The sequence below is a fragment of the Lacerta agilis genome, chromosome 11 (assembly GCF_009819535.1).
Source record: "Lacerta agilis isolate rLacAgi1 chromosome 11, rLacAgi1.pri, whole genome shotgun sequence".
Taxonomy (NCBI): domain Eukaryota; kingdom Metazoa; phylum Chordata; class Lepidosauria; order Squamata; family Lacertidae; genus Lacerta; species Lacerta agilis.
In genome coordinates, this window is record NC_046322.1 from 23,818,635 (window position 1) to 23,840,787 (window position 22,153).

General features: G+C 41.7%; 1 protein-coding gene across 2 annotated transcripts in view; it reads left to right on the plus strand.

Moving 5' to 3' along the window:
* The window catches only part of ZSWIM6 (zinc finger SWIM-type containing 6), a 96,275-nt gene that overhangs the window by 49,367 nt on the left and 24,755 nt on the right, over positions 1-22,153 (plus strand). For both annotated transcript variants that reach the window (XM_033164602.1, XM_033164603.1), the window contains 2 exons: positions 3,286-3,434; positions 6,618-6,768. In XM_033164602.1, coding sequence (XP_033020493.1) covers positions 3,286-3,434; positions 6,618-6,768 — 300 coding nt within the window. The remainder of the gene's footprint in view (positions 1-3,285; positions 3,435-6,617; positions 6,769-22,153) is intronic.

Genomic DNA, 22,153 nt, shown 5'->3' on the forward strand with positions numbered 1-22,153 from the left:
ATAACAAATAAAGGCTTGACATATCTCGCTTTGCATGTCATGAGTCTATCTCATATATTAGTTTCACCTTTTAAGTTGAATTACTGAAAGAAATTAACCTTTCCATGATATTCTAATTTTTTGAGTCTTTGAAATTGTGGAATATGGTCTTGAAAAAATGACTAGCTAGCAAAAGGTAGGCAAAAATAATAAGAAAAAATAGTGTTTGTTTTAATGGCTGAATCTCATATATATGTTATGGTGCATCCTAATTTGATTACCAGTAGGTGAATCACCACAACTTCACTGGAAGGCATCTTAGAGCCAGTGTATTATAGCACCCAAGACTAAATTTTATAAAACTGGTTTTGATTCATTGCTACACTTTGATTAACTATCATTTCTGTACACTGCCTTGTGAAGGCAACACACATTGAAAGTTGGGTTTAAAAATAATTTAATAAAAAACAAATTAAATACATGAAATGCATTGTGAATTAGGAAGTTAAATCTCATTAATTCACCAGGTGGCTTTAGGCAAGTCACCACAGTGAGCTTGAAAACCAACTCCTCAACACAGTGCTCAGCTTTGTAAAAACACACGCATGACATCTTGAAGACATGAGTCTAGAAGCTAGAAGATCAGCAAGGGTGTGGAGGAATAATTGGTGTTTTCCATAATATGTCACATATTATGACTGACTGTCTCCAGGGCAGAAGTCATGGGTGTGTGCTTGGTGCACTGAGCTGTTAGCTCTTGGGGAATATTTGTTTGTTCCTTTGAGGCTAAGATGGCAAAGCTGAGAAAATCAGAGAAGTATGTAGATGAAACCTTTAAGGATGTTGACAGCATCTCAGCTATCTCTGGCTTGGAGGCATCTGGGCTGGCCATGGTTTGACTCAGAATGCTAGCCTAGCTGGATCCTTGATGTAAAATAGTAGAAGTTGTATCATATTTCCCCCTTAAACCCCCCCCCCCATCTATAATATGGTTCAAATCACTTCAAATGTGTTATTTCTCTGAACACTTAGTGTTAGTTTGTTTACCTAGAACAAGTTTTGTGAATGAGCCTTCAGCCTGGTGTTTTCAATATAGTATAGAGTAATAGATTTGGGAGGAACCTCTGAGGTCATCTTGCAACATACTTGTGAACATACAATGTTTTTTTCTAGAAAAAAACCAGTTTCCAGCACAAAGATTTCTTAACAATCCAATGGCATCTTTATATATTGCCTATCTTCCACACACTGGTTCCATACACTTGCAAGTTACTGCAGCATAATCTCAGACAACATTCTGAAGATACATGATGCGGTTCCTGCCCAAAGCTAAGCGGTTCTTGGTTCCTGGCCAGGTGAGTGTGTTCTATGGGAGATGTATGGAAGCCACATGTGCCAATCTGAGCCCCTTAGAAGGCGGTCCAGGAAACCAGCACAACAATTTAATATCTTTGGTATTGTGCCAACATGATGATTTCCATATTTAGTCCTATAGTTCTAAGTATTTTATGACAACTATGGAAGAGCACAGCTTGCTGTCATGTACATATTTTGCTGCTGTTTATCCACGCTTGTACTGGAGCAATTACTTGTTTTCAACTATTTGCAAAGTAGTATCAGTCCCTGTTGTTATAGTGCCTTGTTACCATGGCTTCCCTTAAAGAAACGTTTTTGGACAACTTTCAAGTTGCATCAAGTGCAGTATATACTGATGGCATGTATTTAAAATGTCTTAAAATGCCACACAAGGGGAGATAACTTTTGAACAAGTTTGTTTATGCCGTTAGATGTGCTTGTTTGATTCTGAAGGCGGTTAATTGGGAACACTTTATATAAAGCCTTAAGCAGGAATTGTTACCATGTTTGAAATGGGTGCTGACTACGTTGTTTGGAGAAAGCCTAGTTTCATTTTCATATATGAAGAGGGTCAAGAACTGTCTTGAAGTCTCAAGTGTTTGGTCCTCTTAGTGTTTCTGGTGACATCTGGCCTTTGAAGCTCTTCAGAGAATTTTGAAGCGAGTGCAACAGTTGTCTGCCAAATTAAGACAGATATGTTGTGCAAATGGTTGGAACACTGTGCTTAAAATATCCAGGTTTTTGTTTGTTTGTTTGTTTGTTTTTAAAAAGATGGTACTAGTAGCTTACACTTGAATGTGACTTTTTGTCCTGCGATGTAGAGATTGTTGTTTGGACTAAGGCCAGAGAGATCCAGGTTCAAAAACCCACTTGGCCATACCACTCATTGGGTGGCCTTGGGCAATTCTCAGCCTCTTGTAGGTTGGTTGTGAGGATACATAGGGAAGAACAACCCGTAGTGTTTTAATTACAGTATTACAGATTTACGCTAAAAAAGGCAATAAAACGTAAGCATAAAATAAAAAACAGAATAAAATACGCAGCGGGATAAATCCAGGTTTAAAACCAGAAAAGAACAAGAACAGTACAAAAGGTTTTTAAAAGCACTTTAAAAAAATTGAGATTGAAAAGGGGCAAGGTCCTTGGGAGGTCCTTGGGGGAAAGGGGACTATAAATATGGCTACATAAAATGTTGGTGAGAGGTGTATCCATATAAATGGTGTGTCCAATGTCAGATCAATACTATGAAAGGCTCTTTGTCTAAGTGTGTGCTTAATGAGGGTGATTACTGGCTGTGAAAAGACCCTTTAACTTGCAAATCCATTTTAACTAAGAAAAGAGACTATGCATGTTTTCTTTGGCTTTTTCAGTGTTTGTCAGTATCCCAGCTGTTAATCCATATCAAGCATAACAAACATAAGGTGAGGATCTTACACAGAGTCATACCACTGGCTCTCCAAGATCTCGAGCACAGACCTTTCTTAGACTTGAAAGACTTTTAAGCTGAGATTCTGGAGGTTGAACCTGCAAACCATGTACTCAAGCAGTGACCCTGTAGAGTTGTTCTATATCAGGCTGTTGCAAGTGTTCACCTTTTTAAAACATTGGCTCTGTGTTCTGAGGTTGCAGGCAGACAGGCTGATTTCCTTTTTCTTTTAAACACACCTCTCCAGTCACTTGGTGTGTTAAAAGTCACTATGCCTGTGTACAGTGGCCTGATTGTTTAGTCAGTAGCTAGAATTCAGCACACATGACTGCAACCACAACAGAGATTATAATAAGGAATCATTCATAACTTCACCATATTTTGAGTGGGAACAGCTTGATCCCCATGCACCAAGAATACCACTTCTCTCTCTCTTCTCTCTCTCTCTCTCTCTCTCTCTCTCTCTCTCTCTCTCTCTCTCTGTATGTATATATGTGTGTATAATTTTTCTATTGTGGTTGTAGGTGCTCCTGATCCAACAGCTGGTGCTAGCATAGATGATGAAAACTGCTGGCATCTGGATGAAGAGCAAGTCCAGGAACAGGTTAAACTCTTCCTCTCCCAGGGTGGATACCATGGATCAGGGAAGCAGCTCAATTTGCTTTTTGCAAAGGTAGGTAGGAAGGAATATTTGTGGCTGTCATGAATGCTCCATCCACACACTGCATGTTTTCAAGTAGGCCCTGAATTGGCTTGTTTGTTGTTGTTTAATCGTTTAGTCGTGTCCGACTCTTCATGACCACATGGACCAGAGTACACCAGGCACTCTTGTCTTCCACTGCTTCCCGCAGTTTGGTCAGACTCATGTTGGTAGCTTCGAGAACACTGTCCAACCATCTCGTCCTCTGTTGTCCCCTTCTCCTTGTGCCCTCAATCTTTCCCAACATCAGGGTCTTTTCCAGGGAGTCTTCTCTTCTCATGAGGTGGCCAAAGTACTGGAGCCTCAACTTCAGGATCTGTCCTTCTAGTGAGCACTCAGGGCTGATTTCTTTGAGAATGGATAGGTTTGATCTTGCAGTCCATGGGACTCTCAAGAGTCTCCTCCAGCACCATAATTCAAAAGCATTAATTCTTCAGCGATCAGCCTTCTTTATGGTCCAGCTCTCACTTCCATACATCACTACTGGGAAAACCATAGCTTTAACTATACAGACCTTTGTTGACAAGGTGATGCCTCTGCTTTTTAAGATGCTGTCTAGGTTTGTCATTGCTTTTCTTCCAAGAAGCAGGCATCTTTTAATTTCGTGACTGCTGTCACCATCTGAATTGGCTTGCTTCTTCCTTAATGATGTCCCTGTTTGCTTATTGGAACACTGTTTGATATTACTACTAAGTGGTCTCCTGTGGAGGAGTGCAAGTCAATGTGACTTAAAATCAGTTGTTTTTCAGGCTACCAGTGGTTTTGGTGCCAGTACATGTAAAGCCCCCAACTGCTAAATGGGGAATACAAGGGCTTTCAAAAATAAATCCAACGCTCTTTGTTGCTAGGAAAATGTGGCTGTGATGTGTTTTTAGGACTCCAAGAAAGACATGCAGTGTACCCCACAAATTTTTAGAAGCTTGCAACTTTGAAGCCTGACTCATGACTTTCCACATGTTTTGAGCTTGCACTGAAGAATTAGTACATTCAAGTGAGAACTTTTAGTATGAAAGCAGAATAATTTACGAGACTGGGGTTTTTTTTTTGTTCTGGATGTTTGAGGTAGTTGGTGTTGAAAACGATAGTCCAGGCCAACCCATGCTGGCTCTGACTCTCCAGGTAATGGGAAGGTTTTGAGCTGGGCTAAGTAAGATGGGAGTTGTCTCCCCCCCCCCCCATGTCACTGTGTTGCCAATAGCTCTCTTGCTTAAGTACGACAGCTGCAGGGATGAGTCTTTGGTGGCCATCTTAACAGACTTTTGGATGCTTTTCCATGCTTTTATTAACAGGTTTATACAGGAACATCATATTTTTTTTCAGCACTAAGGTTTAGAAATGTAGCACAAGTAGAAACGAACGGTAGAAAATTGGAACACTTGTCATCTGCTTGAAAGGCTGGCATAGTTTACTCAGTCCAGACTGGGATGTTGAAGTCAGGAGTCAAGAGCCAAGTAGGAACCTGAAATTAAAGTCAATTATTTGCATGGAACTGGGGCAGAGGCAGTTAAAGCTGCAGGTTGCTGGCGTTAGAATAATGTAGTGTCAAGACAGAGTGGAGGCAGCAGACCTGTCCCACATCAGTGTGTGCCTTGCAGCTGAAACAGCACCAGTCACACTGAACAGACTGACAGAAGCCTGCAAAGACATTTATTTCTCCTTCAACCCAGCATTTGAAATGGATGTTAAAATATACAGAACCCAAAGGACAAATGTGGAAGGAGAGGGTAGGGAGTATAATTTTGGGCTTTAAAAACAAAATAAAGCAAAACAAAACACACGAGTGTGTTCTTTTCCCAGTATGTTGTAAGGAAATTTGGGACACTGATGCACTTAAGCTGTAAGAGGACAAGATGTGCCAATTATGTGGCTCAAAGAATGATTCTTCCAATGCATAGTACCTTTGAAATGGTATGAAAAAGCACAAATTTCCTCCGAATATTGTGAGGATTAATTTCCAGTAATTTTTCATATTAAAATATGTATTGCAGTCCAAACCAGGAATGGTTGAGGGAATTGGTATGTTTCGCCTGGAAAAGAGGAGACTGAGAGGAGAGATGACAGTCATCTTCAAATATCTAAAGGACTGTCACATGTAAGAAGGAGCAAGCTTTTTTCTTCTTCTTCTCTGGAGGTCAGGACCCAAACCAGTGGCTTCAAGTTACAAGAAAGGAGCTTCTGACTAAACATCAGGAATTAAGTTCTGACAGTAAGAGCTGTTTGACAGTGGAATAGACTCCCATGAGAGGTGGTAGACTCTCTTTCCTTGGAGGTTTTTAAGCAGAGGTTGGCTGGCCATTTGTTATTGATGCTTCAATTCAGATTCCCTCATTGCAGGGGGTTGGATTAGATGACTCTTGGGATCCCTTCCAGCTCTGCAATTTTATTATTCTATGTACATTTGCTCATTCTATGATTCTGTGTACATTTGCTCATCCATTACTATCTAGGTAGCATAATTGCACAAATAAAAATTAGTTTGTATGTGAACATCAGCATTAATGTTCATACTTTAATGTGAGTTTTTTGTACATTCATCAGGCAGCTTATTAGTACCATCTATCTACCCCCCTTCCATGTGAATTATTTCTGTATTTGATGTGATGGTGGCGGCTCATAACATTGTATAATAATATTGTATCCCTCCCACATTTGGCATATTTTGTTCATTTCCAGTAATGTTAGGTATGCTGCTGTCATGTTAAAAACAAATTCATTTCCCTGTCATTGGCCTTCGTTTTGTGTACGGTAATTTGAGAGTCAAAACTTTGAATCTAGAGGATGATCACATTGAAAACTCCAAAAGAGAACACAATTCCCCATATCTCAGTATGAGATATAAGAAAGTGGCTCCTTGATATTTTCAGCACTTGAAGTTGCCTTTTATATTTGCCTACTTTCCAGTGCATTGCATACTTCTAATTTAGATTACAACTTTTCCTCTCAATTGTTACAAATCAACAGTATCTGCTGTTCCATAAATAAACTCATACTTCCAGTGACCTTTATCTCCCATTAGTTCTCCATTTTACTGTTTGTGATTTGCTTCCCAATTCCTTCCCCCCCACCCCCCTTTTTCATTTTCAGAGGGTAGCATGTTTTATTTTGGGCACCTAACCTATGATTTTGTTTCTGTTGCTTTGATATTTTCTATCCTAGGTTCGAGAGATGTTAAAGATGAGAGATTCGAACGGTGCTCGGATGTTGACATTGATAACGGAACAGTTCATGGCTGACCCTCGCCTGTCACTCTGGAGGCAACAGGGAACTGCAATGACAGACAAGTATAGGCAGCTCTGGGATGAACTAGGTAAAAGCAACTCTCTAGCAGATTTTGAAGTGAAGGAAACACTGTGTGTTAAGAGATGTTGGCTCTTGTTAAAGGAGCCTGGAATAATTGCCAACCTTTGGGAAATATGGCAGCCTGGGCACTTTGTTTTCATGGGCAAAAGCAGTGCATTTTTGCTAAACCCAAGGACATTCAGCCAAAAATAACTACTACATGACATGTTTAATAGTAAGAGCTGGAATATAAACACTTCCTAGGTAATAAGTAATCCATTGTATTAACAAAAGCTAGGTTTGCGGGCTATTAATAGTAAATGTTTACCTTTGTGCTTAGGTCTGCCTATCTCTCAATTCTGAAATGTCTATGAAAGGACATACTGCTTCAGTAATCAGTTTTCATTTGGTGCGGGAAATTGTGTGGCCCTCTGTTTAAGCTTGACAGATGGTATAGTGTACACCCGGGTCCCTGAGTTCACAGTTTAGTCAAGTGGGTATGTTTACATGGGCTGTTTAATATAATGTGGCTCATTTTTGTGCCATGCTTAGGTTTGAGGGGTAGTAGGAAGGCAGGGGGATGAAAACGCCGTTAAGTGATCTGGGTGGCGGTGGTTCATTTTCCAAATTAGACCACTTGCTCAGCGCCTTAATCAAACCCTCTCTCTGGCCTTGTGTATTTAAGAGCTGCTGAGTTTGCACAAATGATCTTTGGAATGAAGAGTATAGTAGTACTTGTTGGCTTCAGCTGGTAATAGCAGCTGAACTTAATACTGAAGTTTGTCCCAGGACAAGTATGATCGTCTGCTTGAAAATCAAAAGAATGCAAAGCTGGGAATCTGCCTGTATTTTTTTTTTTTTAAAAGAAGGGCCCATATGCTGTGAGTATGTTAATCTACCTTAATGGAAACTGGAACTAAAATAACTGCCACGGTTGTAATTCACACCTAGTGTTATTTTGGTGCGTCATGTATTTTGGAATAGGGGTGCCATATTTTTACATTGCTCGGTATGAAATGAATATAACACTGAAAGGTCCAGAGGTGCGAATTGCAAGCTGCAGCTATTTCAGTTTATCTTCCGCGTAGACAAGCAATCAGTAAGGGAATCCTTGTGACGCATTCCATCAGCATTCTTTTGGACGAACTATATTTAATAATGACCCTGTGCATGTTATAGGGATCTGGCTGGATGAGAAGGGAGAGCTGTTTGGACCCGGTAGCTGACAGCTGGATATTCTCAGTTGTGGGGTAGTTAGTGGAGGCAGAGGGTTGCTGTGGTCTAAAAGGGTTCAATCTCCTTTCTGCAATCCATTTTGCATGTTCACACTTGAAGCTGAAAATGTGGTTTTGAGGACTCATGGGCTGGGAGTCTTTGGGGGCTTCAGCGTCACTCTGGGGTCGCCTTTGCAAGCCTTGCCCAGGATTTCATATCAACCATGGCTGTGTCCCCTGTGTGGATGTTGTGTTCTGTAATAGACAAGATAGGAGAATCCATGTATGAGGAATCCTCTAATGCCTTTGTTTAGAACAGATTACTTACCTTGCTAAGGTTAGAGCATATATCCCTGTAACCTCCTCAGTGTTAGTGGACTTTCAAAGGCAAATTGATCTGGATGGTTTTACGCTAGCCCCAGGAGATAATTCAGCAAACTCTGCAAACTGTTCTTTTGAAGCTCTTTGAATAGTGAACTTGGGGAGTTTGCACAGTGGCTCCTATTTCCGGAGCCCACACATATACAGGGAAGTGAGGGCAAAGAGTCATCTCTTAGAGTACAAATGTGCAAACTGCTTTGAGGGTTTGTTTGGTTGGTTGGTTGGTTTTACAATCAAGCGGTGTATAAATTTTATGAAATAAAATCAGTAAGTACTGGATAAATGGCCAGTCTTGACTGACCATGGATTGGAGCCAGTTTGAAGGCTTGTGCTATGACAGTGATCTTTCTCTACCCTCACTGAGAGCGTGTTCCAAAAATGTCTGCTGGAAATTGCACAGATGCAGAGTGGTGAAGGCATTGCTCCAGTATAATGTGTGTTTTTATGGGGCTTTAGAACCTTCAGTGGTGGGCTGGGAACAGTTTTGCAGAGTGCTTTGTAGATCAAATAACTCAAATCATTCTTTCTTGCATTCCACTTTAGTAGCAGGAATTAGAGCAGAAATGTCCAGTGCCTCCTCTTCAGATTTATTGGATGAATTTCAGTTGTTGATGCCTCACGATGTAGATCAAGTGTTTGGAGCTGTTGACATTACTGCTTGCTCATTTGACCCATGCCCATCCTGCCTAATGTAAGTTTGGCAGGAGAGGCTATTGGATTCTGTGTTGGTTAATATGAGCCCTTCACCACTGCTTTGAAGGAGGCGGCAGTGCAATCTATCAAAGAAATGTCTTCTCACAAACTTATTTTTTGGTGAATATGGCTATAAGCAGGCATATTTGGATGAAACTGATCATCTAAATCCATTTCAAACCTAGTTTCAGGATAGAAATTACTCATCACCCTGAACAGGCCACGCTTGTAGAATAGTAGGGAATCCTGTTGGATTCTCTTGGTACCGGTAGTTTTCAGTGCCATCAACCATGCTGCCCTTCTGGACTGCTTGTGTAGGTTAGGAGTAGAACATACCATTCTGCAGTGGCTCCACTTCTGCCAGATATGACTGTTTCAGTTTGTGCTGGGAGTACTGCTCCAGTTGTGTTGTAGACTTCCATCTTATCTCTAGTGTTAGTTAATAACTACATGAGGTCACTTGGGGTGTGGAACTCTGTCCAGTAGCAGACGATAGCCAGTTACGTTTCTCCTTCCTTCTGTGTCCTATGTGGGAGAATTGCCTGAGACTGGTAAAGGCCTGGATATGAGTACGACAAAGCTCAGTTGGACAATCTGTATATTAATTTAATATAATCATGCCGAAAATCATCTCTCATATCTGTAAATGCAATCCTCAAAATCGTTGTCCAGATACACAGCTCTCAATATAGTTGTTTCCTTATTATGTGGTTTACATTCTCATCTGAAAACAAAGGTTGTGCCAGGGTCAGTTGAAGTGTCTGTCCTTAAGCGATAAAGGTTGACCAGGTGGTTGGTTGGTGCGTTTATCCTTTTCCAAAAACTGAAGAAACACAGTGTTGGGCTCTGAGCCTTCTTCCCTTGGGGGTTCCCCAGCTGGTTCCTCCCACCATTCCTCTGCATTCAACCAGTCCATGACTTCTATCAGAGTGGCTACTGGGGCTTGGGGGATGTCAGGATCCAGCCCACTGGCCAGCTCCAGTTTTCCCACAGCAGTCCTTGATGCTCAGCTGAGTAATGCATACTTAATCAAAGCCTAAGCAACCACAGTGTTAATAATTTAGTATAGGGCTAGTCCTCCCATTAATTGCCTGTTACCCCTGAATTTGAAATTGTCAATTCAAGCCCATGCAGTAAGTGCATGCAGGAGGGGGAAGCCTGTTTCAGTTACTAAGGTGGCGGAGTGCACTGATCCCACATACCTGAAGGGCTGAAGTCAACCTGCAGCTGGAAATCCCACTAAACGTTGCTAATAGCAACCCAGAGGTAAGGAGAAGAGCAAGAGGCAAGTGAAATATTCATCCAATGTTAACTAATTCTTCCTTGGCCCAGTTTGGAAGCAAGTCAGATTTGGAAAAGCTTTTTTAAAAAAAATATTATTTGGCTTTTCAGATTAAGAATTTAGTCATATATCAAACATACAACATAAAAACAAGATTCCAAGGAATCTCTTGGACTTCTACCCTTCCCTTGGTTAATAATCTCCTCTTGCATCTTTTATGATAATCCAATTTTTTTTACATCTCCATTGTTTCCAAAGTTCACCATTAAGCTACAAGTGATTTTCCAATCAGATTTGGAAAAGCTTTTGGCCTCAAAGATACTAGCACAAACTTTACTTAAATTCAGTGGGAAGTTTGCAGAAGTTTGTTTGTTTGTTTTGCTGATTATATATATATATATATATATATATATATAGAGAGAGAGAGAGAGAGAGAGAGAGAGAGAGAGAGAGAGAGAGAGAGCATTGATTATATTTTAGTTATCCTGTTTGTGAGCCAGTGCAATGGAAAGGCTCATCTGAGAAGGTTTACTTAACCTCTCTTGCACAAGGACATATGCATTCCATTAAAAGTTACTCTTCCAGGCTGTACCTCAGTTCAATTTAGCTGCCACCAGTTCCTAGATGTTAGACTATCTGGTTTCAAAGTGACAGCTGCCCTCAGAAGAGTTCCTGAGGAGGGCTTCTCCTTGGAAAAGATCCCTTCTCCCTGAACCCACTACATATATCACACTCCAACTTTTTAAAACAAAGGTTTTTGTACAGATCGCTAAAATTGTCAATGCTCTTTGGTGTCTTCTAGACAGCAAAAAGGAAAGTTTACATCTATACGCAGGCTCATACCTGTATGGTTCACAGGCCAAACCTAGTGTCTTAATTACATCTTTGGCTTTGAGAAGTGCATCTTCAATTGACAGATGGAAAGAAATTCCTCTCAATCCCACAGATTCAGATAACCCCCCCCTTTAATCCAGAGCAAGCCACCTTTTAATGAGGATGCTTTTTAAAAAGAGGGATTTCCTTTCTAGAACTTTTATAGAAGGCTGAGCTAATTTAAGATGCTAATTGAGATCCAACCAACACTAGCAAGAATCCCAAATTCACTGGGAAGCAGACAGTACTTCCTTTGAATACTACACTTCACTTAGTATGCTAATAGTGACTACAAAGGACTTCCCCAGTTAGGATCCTTTCTAAGGCCAAAAAGGTCTATCTGACAGGATGGCCCATTAAGATAAGGGAAAGTGTCCTTGTTTTGCAAGAGATGTTCATTTACATTTGAAAGATGCAAGCGGGGGGGGGGGGGAACTAACCAAGGGGAGGTGGTGGTGATTATTTTGAAATCCACATTTTCAAGAATTGACACCACACATTTACACAATAGACTGTGATATGGGTCAGCTTTCCCTTATAAAGCAAACATTTGACCGCATCTGTAATTACAAATACAGTAGTTGTTCACACCTAAGATTCAACTAGGATTGATTCAGTGTTTTAACAGTAAGTTTACTGACTGTTTGCAGGATTTTGCCTGGTGTATGTAGTCACTATGCCAACTAAATATTTTTAAGACCACCCTGTGACTGAGCATGGTTTTGGAAAGCAGTTTATATAACTATCCTTATACTGGAGCAAGCAGACTGAGCTCATATTGCCAACCTGAGCTCATATTGCTAACCTGTCAGTTGGCAAGAAGCCAAAATATCAAGAAGTGATAACTCTTTTTATACTTGATTTATTTTGAACCACTCTTTCCCCCGAAAGTGGGGGAATTGGTGGTGGTGTGCATGGTACTTATTTTCTAGTGCCTTTTTCAGGCTGTTAGCTGGTCAATCTCTCCCCTTCGGGGGTGGGGGTGGGGAGTATGGGACCTTATCCTCTTTGAGTGCATCTCTGGAGCTTGAAATTTGCAACAACTCTAATAGTCATTTGTCAGAAAATTAGGACCGAGTAGTTTTTGGGCTGACCAAATGAAAAACATTTTGTTTATTTGGGGGTTGGGAGAGATTTGACTTTGCACCCCTGCGTATGGATCACATTGCTGCAAGGCTGTGCTTTGGAATTAAATGCTGAGGACTGTCAGATGCTAGACACAGAGAAGAGGCTGAGTTTTGTCAGCAAATGGGATCTGCAAGTTAATTGGTGTTTTCTGCAGGCTCCTGGCTGTTATATGAAATTGGAAGCCCTTTAGCCACATGGATAATACAGGGCCTGAATACAAATGTTACAAGTTGCCATCGAGATCCGCCGAGAGAAAAGCACTCCCCACTTGAACACTGCACTATTACTGGTCATTTAAATATTGGGGGGTTTACGTTTTTAAACTAAAAGCCCCATTTCCCCTTTTAATGGCAATTTAAATGTCCTCTTAGCAAAAGCTAAGTGACAAATTAAATGAAAAAAAAGTGTCCACATTTTTTTTTTAAAAAGTTGTAATGCAAAACAATCTCTTATTGCTTCTCATGTGCCACGAATAAATCATTATACTTGTCAACCCTAAACCAAGCAATAATTGGCGGAGCTACTGTTATCAAAGTGGGGCTGCTCTTGTGACAGCTTAATAAAGCTGAAACTGTTAAATTAAATCTCTGATGCTTTATCTGATGAGAGCAGTCAAGCAGAAGAATCTGTAAGAGGAATATCTATGCTTGGTGGAGTGATGGAGCCCAACAACTTGTCAACACTTAGATTACAGGATCAGATATTTATGTGTGTGTGTGATCTCAGATTTTCATTATCTCTTCCAGCCGTCCTCTTATTTTAAGAGTGAGGAAACATCACACAAGTATTGTATTATTTTTTTAAAAAAAACACCATTTTATTCTCCCCCTCCTCTTGGACATGTGTATCAACAAGAAAAGCTTTAAAAAAAAATAAAAGTATGGATCAAGAATCAAATGGCTGTTGTAATGAATGACTGAGAGATGTTCAGAGCATGCCTATGCTTATCTGAGGCAGAAATGGATTATAAACTAGTTTGTGAAAGATTCTTAGCTTTGCCATTACAGTGGTACCTCGGGTTACAAACACTTCGGGTTACAGACTCCGCTAACCCGGAAGTAGTACCTCGGGTTAAGAACTTTGCTTCAGGATGAGAAGAGAAATCGTGTGGCGGCAGCGGGAGGCCCCATTAGCTAAAGTGGTACCTCAGGTTAAGAACGGTTTCAGGTTAAGAATTGACCTCCGGAATGAATTAAGTTCATAACTAGAGGTACCACTGTTTTCACTTGGTTGAGTTTTGGCCTTATATGCTACAAAATAATCACAGTTTCCCCAAGTTTCACAAGTAGTTTATTTTATTTTTACTGCTCAGCAGTGTTCTCAAATCAGTGTTCCATCAGATTGGCATTCTCCTTGCAGCAATTGCTCATTGATTTTTCCCATTAAATATAGGAGACATTGCTGATATCCTGTGGGAGTTGCTGCCTCTGTTCTTCAGTTCTCTTGGAGTTCCTGCAGAAAGAAACACTTTCCTAAAATGTTTTTGTATATGCTGCAAGCTGCCCAGAGTGACTGGGGCAACCAAGACAGATCGGCGGGGTACAAATAATAATAAAATTATTGTTTATGATTATTATTATATTGGGAAAAGTGAATAGTTAGATGTATTTTGTCAAGCCTCATGCAGTCACCCCTCTCACTTCACATGGGAGCAGTCCAAAAGCTTTCACTTCTAAACTAGTGACCACAGTTTGCATCCAAAATTGGAATTATGTTGTATTATGGTCCTGGTTTTACTCTCCATGGTTATGCTCAGATTCAAAACTGTGGTGTGTTCTGATGAAGAACTGCCATTCAAAAGCAAAGGCCTTCAGTCTGTTCCTCTCACACACGAGGGAGCAGGAGAGGGGATGAGTGCACAAGCCTAAGGCTGGCCACATTACATTCACATGAGGGGAAACTGGGGTTTCCAGTAAAGTCTGAAGCAAGCCAACACCTGCTTCAGAGGAAGACACAAATATTACTGAAAACCTTGGAGCAACTTGTCAGTACCCATGTCTGCCTTGGGAAGGTAACATGTTGCAATTGATTAAACCTAAATGAGTGGAGGGAACATTGTTGTACGTACTTGCACACACAGCATGTGAAATTGGCCTCCAGCACATGTGTCTTGTCTAGCAAGACTTAAGCTGATTCCTTACCAGATGGTATTTTGTTATATGCAGGTTCATATTTTAAAGCATGCTGTATAGCTTGGTATTCCAAACCAGAGCACATCGTAAGTGGTGGTGTTACCGGTACTAAATGCATATTATGAAAACTTAAAGATGAGATTAAAATAGTCCAAATCAAACTGTACCACACAATCAAACTTTCAGAGCACCTCTCATATGTATTTGTGTACTTAAATGGCATTTAATTGCTCTTCCAAAGTAGTCCCCATTTAATCTTGGCAAGTGGGAGAAATTATTCAGAATGATTTTCTTTTTTTATCCTAACCAGTTTACAAGACTTGGAAATAAACATACAGCACTTTTCACTGGTTATACTGATGCAGAGCAATAGAAACTGAAACTTGGTGGCATCTACTTACTCTTCACCACAAACACCTGAAGACTTTCCACACCTAATTTAATTGTTTTAGGAAGTTGTTACAGGGTGGGTGGTTGTGTGTGTGATATGTATTTTGGCTCCTTTCATTAAAGTATTTAGGATACATGTGTTGTGACTGCACCATGGATTTAGATACACGTGACTGCACCACATTTAGAATTCGCACACTACCTAAAAATGTGTAGAGGTCCTGGAAGGAACCTTGCTGAAGCTAGGTAGGTCTGGTCAGGACCTAAAGTGGAAACATACTGGAAATTCTTTTCTACCCCTTTAAGTTCCTTAGCTCAGCCAGAGTCCTTCCTTGCTCCACATTTCCATTTCAGAGGGGTGTTTTGCTGGTTGCCACCGGTGATGCCAACAGCAGTAGCTTCCACCTCCCTGCAGTTTGGACAGGTACTTTAAGGAGCTCCACAAAATCAGAGCTCTTCTGCCAGTGGGCCCAGGTGAGGATGCACCTCTGTCTCCTTAGCACCACAGACTGGGAATTTGGATTGCTGTGTGTGAGTTTGCTTGTAGTCTTCACCTAGCACTAGTAATTTTATGAGTGTGACCTTCTGGGCAAGACTTAAAGGTAAAGGGACCCCTGACCATTAGGTCCAGTTGCGGACAACTCTGAGATTGCGGCGCTCATCTCGCTTTTTTGGCCGAGGGTGCCAGCGTACAGCTTCCGGGTCATGTGGCCAGCATGACTAAGCTGCTTTTGGTGAACCAGAGCAGTGTATGGAAACGCTGTTTACCTTCCCGCCGGAGTGGTACCTATTTATCTACTTGCACTTTGACGTGCTTTTGAACTGCTAGGTTGGCAGGAGCAGGGACAGAGCAACGGGAGCTCACCCCATCACGGGGATTCGAACTGCCGACCTTCTGATCGGCAAGCCCTAGGCTCTGTGGTTTAACCCACAGCACGACCTGCGTCCTACGGGCAAGACTTAGATGGCAATAATATTGACTTGATTTGGAAAACAGCTTCACCTGGAGCATCACATCCCTAGGTTTGCCACATCAGTTGTCAAGTGATCAGAGCAGTTCTACATGAAGTATCCCTTGCACTAAAAATATAAGTGTGGCATGTTGCATTTGGTGGATGTGAGCATGGAGACAGGAATTTGTATTCAATCCATGTTATATAGAGATGTAGGGTTATTGGCAGAGCTGTGCCTAAAATACTGTGACTAGCCCCCTTTCTCTGTTGACATCGAAAACAACCTTGAGATGTAAATCCTTCTTTGAATGGAAGCAAAGCTTTAAGGAAGTCTCTGTGCTGTGTTCCTTTGTTACACCCACCCTACACCACCATGTACAGAATGTAGCTTGCAGAAGGGCCATAATTCCCCCTTGCCATCAGTGCTGCAGGTAATCTATTGCATTAATCAGCCAGCTAGTGTGAAATGCATGGGGAGTGATTATACTATCATACACAATACAATCAGCATGAAGCACTTGTCAAGACCAATACATCAAACTTTAATTCAGTAATAGAATGAATTAGAGCAAAATGAAGCATCCTGTACTCCAAGAACCAAATCAGCCATTGCAGGTTCTTCACTGAGTTCTCTGTCGGAAAACCAGATTCCACTGAAGGTGCATGTTTATGAATAAAAATAGCCACCACCTCAATAGCGCATGCTCAGATTCACAAGATTTACCATGGAAAGTGCAGCAGAGACATGCTGACCATGTGTTCTTTGTTCATGATGGCACTGGTTTAATTAGATTGTTCTCCAGTGGAGCCTGTGACTTCTGGTAGACATTGGAGTGAATGGACAGAGCTTATTTTGATAGTAGTTGGGGGCACTTGCTTTTTGTGGGAGGGAGGGTGCGGTAGTTAGGTTAGATTGAAAGATACCTTGCATGGTGATTCAACAGGCTGCCTCATCTTCTAGTGAAACGGTGATAAGTCCGCTCCACTTACCTGTGGGGAGGAGTTGCCGTGGACCGCGTGGCCCCCCACTCCCCCCCGGGGGCAGGGGACATTGTCCCGCGTTACCCGGGGGATCCCAGCCACGTCATCATCCAGTCAGCCAATCGGCTGGCTGGGGGCGTGGCCGGGACCTATTTAAATGGAAGCACGAGCCAGAGGGCTTCCTCTTGTCTTGCTTCCTCCATCACCCACACTCCCTCCCTATCTGTAGGTTTTCGTCTCCCGCCTTGCTATGGACCTCGGTTGGTCACTGTTAAGGGGCCTGGTAGGAATTTTTCCACTTGGCAGATTGGCTTAGTCCATGTGGTTTTCGCCTACCTCGTAGCAATCGTAACAACTTTGTAAGGTCTTGCGGTTAGGCATTGGGTGACCTTATGATGGAGGAGGGGAGGCCTGGCCATCGCCTGCCCCTCCAAGCTTAAGGATATTCCGTTAAAGGAATCTTGGGGTGTGGACCTTTTATGAAGCCCAGGGTGGGGCTAGGGCCATGCCACGACCCCTTCGGGAACCCTGGGGGGAGCTCGAGTTGGTTTGCATTGACGGGGCTCCCCCTACCGGTGGTTTACCCTTACCGGACTTCCTGTGCAGAGGGCAGGAGTCAGATATAGTCTGGTCTACTCAATGCCTAAGCCAATACCACACACATTCTATAACCAATAAAGTTGTGGCCAAAATTTGCCCAATAACATCAACCTTATATCCTGTGTCCTAGTGTTTTTATTCCTCTTCGAGGGGGTGGCTGCAGGGTCTCGACACACAACAGCATGCATCTTGTTTGTTTGGTAATACTTTCTCAGTCTGAAATATATAAATCTGATCTGTTTCAGCTGCAACACTGCCAATATCCTAGCCATTAAGAAACCAGGGTCACAAACTTGCATACTTCTTCACCCCACCCACCCCAGTTCTTTGTCAGAGCTATGGTGCAGTATTACTATTTAGGTGCAGCGAAGACGTGACTCTCCTAACCAGTTTGAAATCAAGGGTTGACACTGTCTTGTAAGCCTTTGTTACAGTTAATCCTGGTGAGTTTCATTGAAGGCATAACACTGTCAAGAGAGGAAAGTTAGTATTGCAGTAAAATATTAGCATATCCCAGAAATATGTGAGCTCACGTGTATTATTCACTGGATACGCTTTTCATCAAAAGCTTCTGATGTGTGGCAGTGTATTTTTTAATGCACAACACAACTGCTGCATATATGGACTCTTGATCCTGTGTGGGCCCTCCCTGTTTAGTTCAGAGAAGATAACCTCTTTAACCCTATTGTTGGCTTCCCCAGGAAAAGATGGAACATGTGGGGAAGGTGAAGTGAGACCATACCACTGGCCATTTGACATCCTGAGCACAGAGAGACATCTGCAAAGGGGAGCATGCTTGCCTACAACTCCACACATATGGCATTTCATGCAATTGGGACCTCTGATTGCATGGGATCTCCACTTATGTAAGCCAGTAGTTCCTGTCTTCCTTTGTAAACATCATGTTAAAAGTGCATGTGCAAAGAGGGCAGGCAAAAAAGCAGCAGCAGCAGCAGCAAACTATGTGCGTTTGGTGAGAATTGCTGCTGAAAATATGCCCCCGTTGAAGGATTTGTTCCAAAACATGTTGGGCCAGAGACAAATATCACTTCAAGCACCTGGTATTTTTTTCCACTTCTTTGCCTGCTGTTAATGCTTTTTTGCAGTTTTATGGTTGGTTTTCTGCTCCTGCTTTCAGATCCCCCCCATGGTAGGAATCAGAGCCAGCATTATAGCTGCTGCCCCTTCCAGTGTCTTGCTTCCGTGTGAAGAAAGTCTGAATAGGGCTTATAACGGGTAGTTAAACAAGATCTAAGTTTACGGGTCTGATAATCTGGTTGGCTGAAATCCTGTTGCAAATAGCTGAGTGTATATTTCAGGCCTTCACAAATGTGAAGCCTAACACAGCCACTTACAGTGACCTTCAAGGTGCCTGACAGCCACTCTCCCTTTATGTTTTCATTGTTCCAGGCAGGCAGCAAATCCAGGGGACTTGTTGAGTCTCTGTTGAGCCACCATGCAGCTGATGGGCTGGATTTGGGTGGTGGATCACAAGATGCACAGGCCTAGTAAATTCTCATTCTGTATCTGGAAGTTTTTAATGTTTGACCTTTTATTATGTTTTCATATGTCCTGGAAGCCACCCAGAGTGGCTGGGGAAACCGAGCCTAATGGGCGGGGTGTAAATACGAAAATTATTACTGTTATTAATCTTGAGAAAATTTGCACTCCCCCTCCCAGGTGCTCCTGTGGGTCTGGTTCAGTATAAGGCAGCTTCCTGTATTCCTATCAAAACAAACTTTTCTGCTTCAACAAAAACTAAATTCTGACTTGACTGAATTATGCAATCTAAATGGTTATACTATCAATAAACTCCTGTGGAGTCTGTGTGAGTAATTTAAGCACTGCCGCTCAGACCACTGGAAACTTTATTTAGCTTCCTGTTGGGATTCTGAGATTTCACCAGTCATTGTCCACTAGGGTTGTCAAACATACTTTTGCAACCATAAGGGCTAGGCATTTAAAAATAAACAGCAAGCCGATTTTTCCGCCCAATGTTTTCTGTGCTTTTTCTACTTTTGTGTTGAAATCACAGGATGCACGTTGACTAGCTCATGTTCCATGCTGCACAGCAATAACGCTTCTCCCTGCCCACCAATTTATAAACCAACCTTCTTGGTACTTATGGATTGGAATACCTGTGCCAGTGTTAGAAACTGAGATAGGTTTAAGGTGCCATTTAGCTAGAAGCTAAATGGCGCCTTAAACCTAGGTTATGGGTGCAACAACGTGTGTGTCTAGGCACACTTCTTTTTAATAACAAGAATACAAAGCTGAAAATGAATTAACTACAGCTGAAATATTAGGTTCATTTTTCACATGGTCTAGTCCTTCCCCTGCCCACCCTCCTAATATTCTTAAGAGGGTCTCTTCTCCAGTCTTCAGAATGTAGCTGGAAGTGGAGAGGTAGAAAAAACTCCTCCTTTCCTTCCACTCTAATTTTAAACTGAAATCTTAGGTGTAGTACTGCGCCCAGAGCTCAGAAACTGCTCACACTAATGAAATTCCCTGTTGCAAAATGTGCATAGAACAATGGGAGTTTCAAACACTGAGCTGTGCCAAGGTTATATCATTACTGCCCAGTGATTTAACCATGCTGTGCCCTCCTTAATGTCCCTTCACTACCTTTTTCAAAATACATCTGTTACAGCAGGAGTGTTTTGTTTTGTTTTAAACTACTTAATTTTATATGGTATTTTATCTGCTGTCTGGCATTGGTTTCTTTGTTATTAAGCATGTGTTTTTGTCTTGGACTCATGATATGAATGTCGTTTTGATTCTACATAGTTGATATCCTTGTCTGCCCTTGGATGGAAAGACAGGCATCCATTTACAAAAAATGTCATCGCACTCTTGCACTCCCCCCCCCCTTTTTTTAAACAATTGAAGTTTCACCAGATTTGTAGGAAGCAAGTATTAATCTCAAATGAGCAATTGTCTGTGTGCTTCCTTTAGTGCCTTATGAGACTGCTGCGTGCTGAGAAGCATTTAGTAGCGCCTACCGTTAGTATAACTTAGCACTTTAATAACGCCACCTTGTATTTATTAGGTTAAATACTGATGTAAGAAGAAACTTCAGTCTCTCATCTCGTTTTTCTTTTTACCTGATGGATGATAAAACACTGTCTGAAAGGTCTTTGTAATGTCTGTGTTGGAACCAGAGGTCTGATATGGCGGAGCCACCTCTTATTCAGGTCAAGAGGATGATTGTGGAACTAGAACTGACAATTCCTCACTAAGATGTGACAGTTTTAATACTCTTTCCCTTGTGTGAAATTAATACCAAATTGCAGTCGCAGCATGATGCGTCTTCCAATTATCTTCAGGGAAATATGAAATTTACATATTGGTTTATGTGTGTTCGCCTCTCTGCTGGGGAAATTTCATAGTAGGTTGAGTTGCATTGCTGGTAAGGGGCAAAATCTAGACATCCGCCTTCAAAGACCTTGTATCTCCAAATTCATACTGGGTACAAAATTCTGGTCTTCTGATTTTACTGTAACGGGTCGGACAGTTTTGAAATTGAGAACAGCTTTGAAAAGGGGGGATTTTGGAGGAACACACTCGACTAACGCATTGGTACCTCATGTTACCTAATGTTGATGTTTTTCCTTCAAATTTGTGGTTGTATGTGAGTGGAGAGGGCGAGGTTTTATGTAACAAACTGTCCACCAAGTTGCATGTTTTGCGGTTTATGTTTATATAGAAAATAATAAACTTTAAAAAAAAACCCAAAGGAGCAGTTGGAGACTGGACTCAGATCCTGTCAAATTCCCAGCAAAATTCGAAATTAGTCAATTGGAGGGGGGAAGAAGGGGAGAGACCCCCTCACTGGAAATGACTGTGGCATTGGGGCTGAGTGCCAATTACCATTAGTTGAGTGAGGGTACATGGAACCTATGAGCTGTTTGTGCTTTCTCTCCACTATTGCAGTGCTGTTATCAGGTGCCCACCAGCTCCCAAGGACTGAATGATCTTTAAATTGGTAGAATGCACTATTATAGCCAGATTTCAAAAGAACTACTTCAAACTTAGCATGTCTCTTGGGACTGGCTACTGTGAACAAAGTAGGTTTCGATGTTTCTGAATTCCTCTTTGTAGTGTATATGTTAATCCCATGCCTTACTCCTGGGTAGTTCCTGATTTGGCATCCTAGTGACTCTGGCAAGGCCTCTTAGAATCATGGAGGGTGTTTAAAAATGATTCAATACACCATGTCTTGGATAAATGGTGCTCAGAGGTTCAAGTCTACTAAGATGCAGGGAATCTCCCTGCTTGGCAAACATCTAAGCCAGGCATAGGCAAACTCTGGCCCTCCAGATGTTTGGGACTACAATTCCAATCATCCATGACCACTGGTCCTGTTAGCTAGGAATGATGGGAATTGTAGTCCCAAACATCTAGAGGGCTGGAATTTGCCTATGCCTGATCTAAGCTTAACACATGTTGTGGGAAGCATAAGGTGTACATTTTGTAACCTAAAGCATATAAAGAAGGATGTTACAAGCTGCTAGTATCCCTTCACAATGTTGAGAATATACTGTGCTACCTCCCTTTGGACCTGAATTGCTTTTGAGGATTGGCATAATATAGCTACCTTTGTTGCAGACACACATTTGCATTCTTTGTTAGTCACATTTGGCTGCTGCATCTCCCTCTCTGAAAGGCTGTCATTCATTTTTAGCAAATTCTGCAGGTCTTCGAAGTGTGTAAAATTCTTCCTTGATGAACAAATGAAGTGTTGCTAAATAGTACTTGTAGATGTCTTCACTCTGCTTGTCATGAG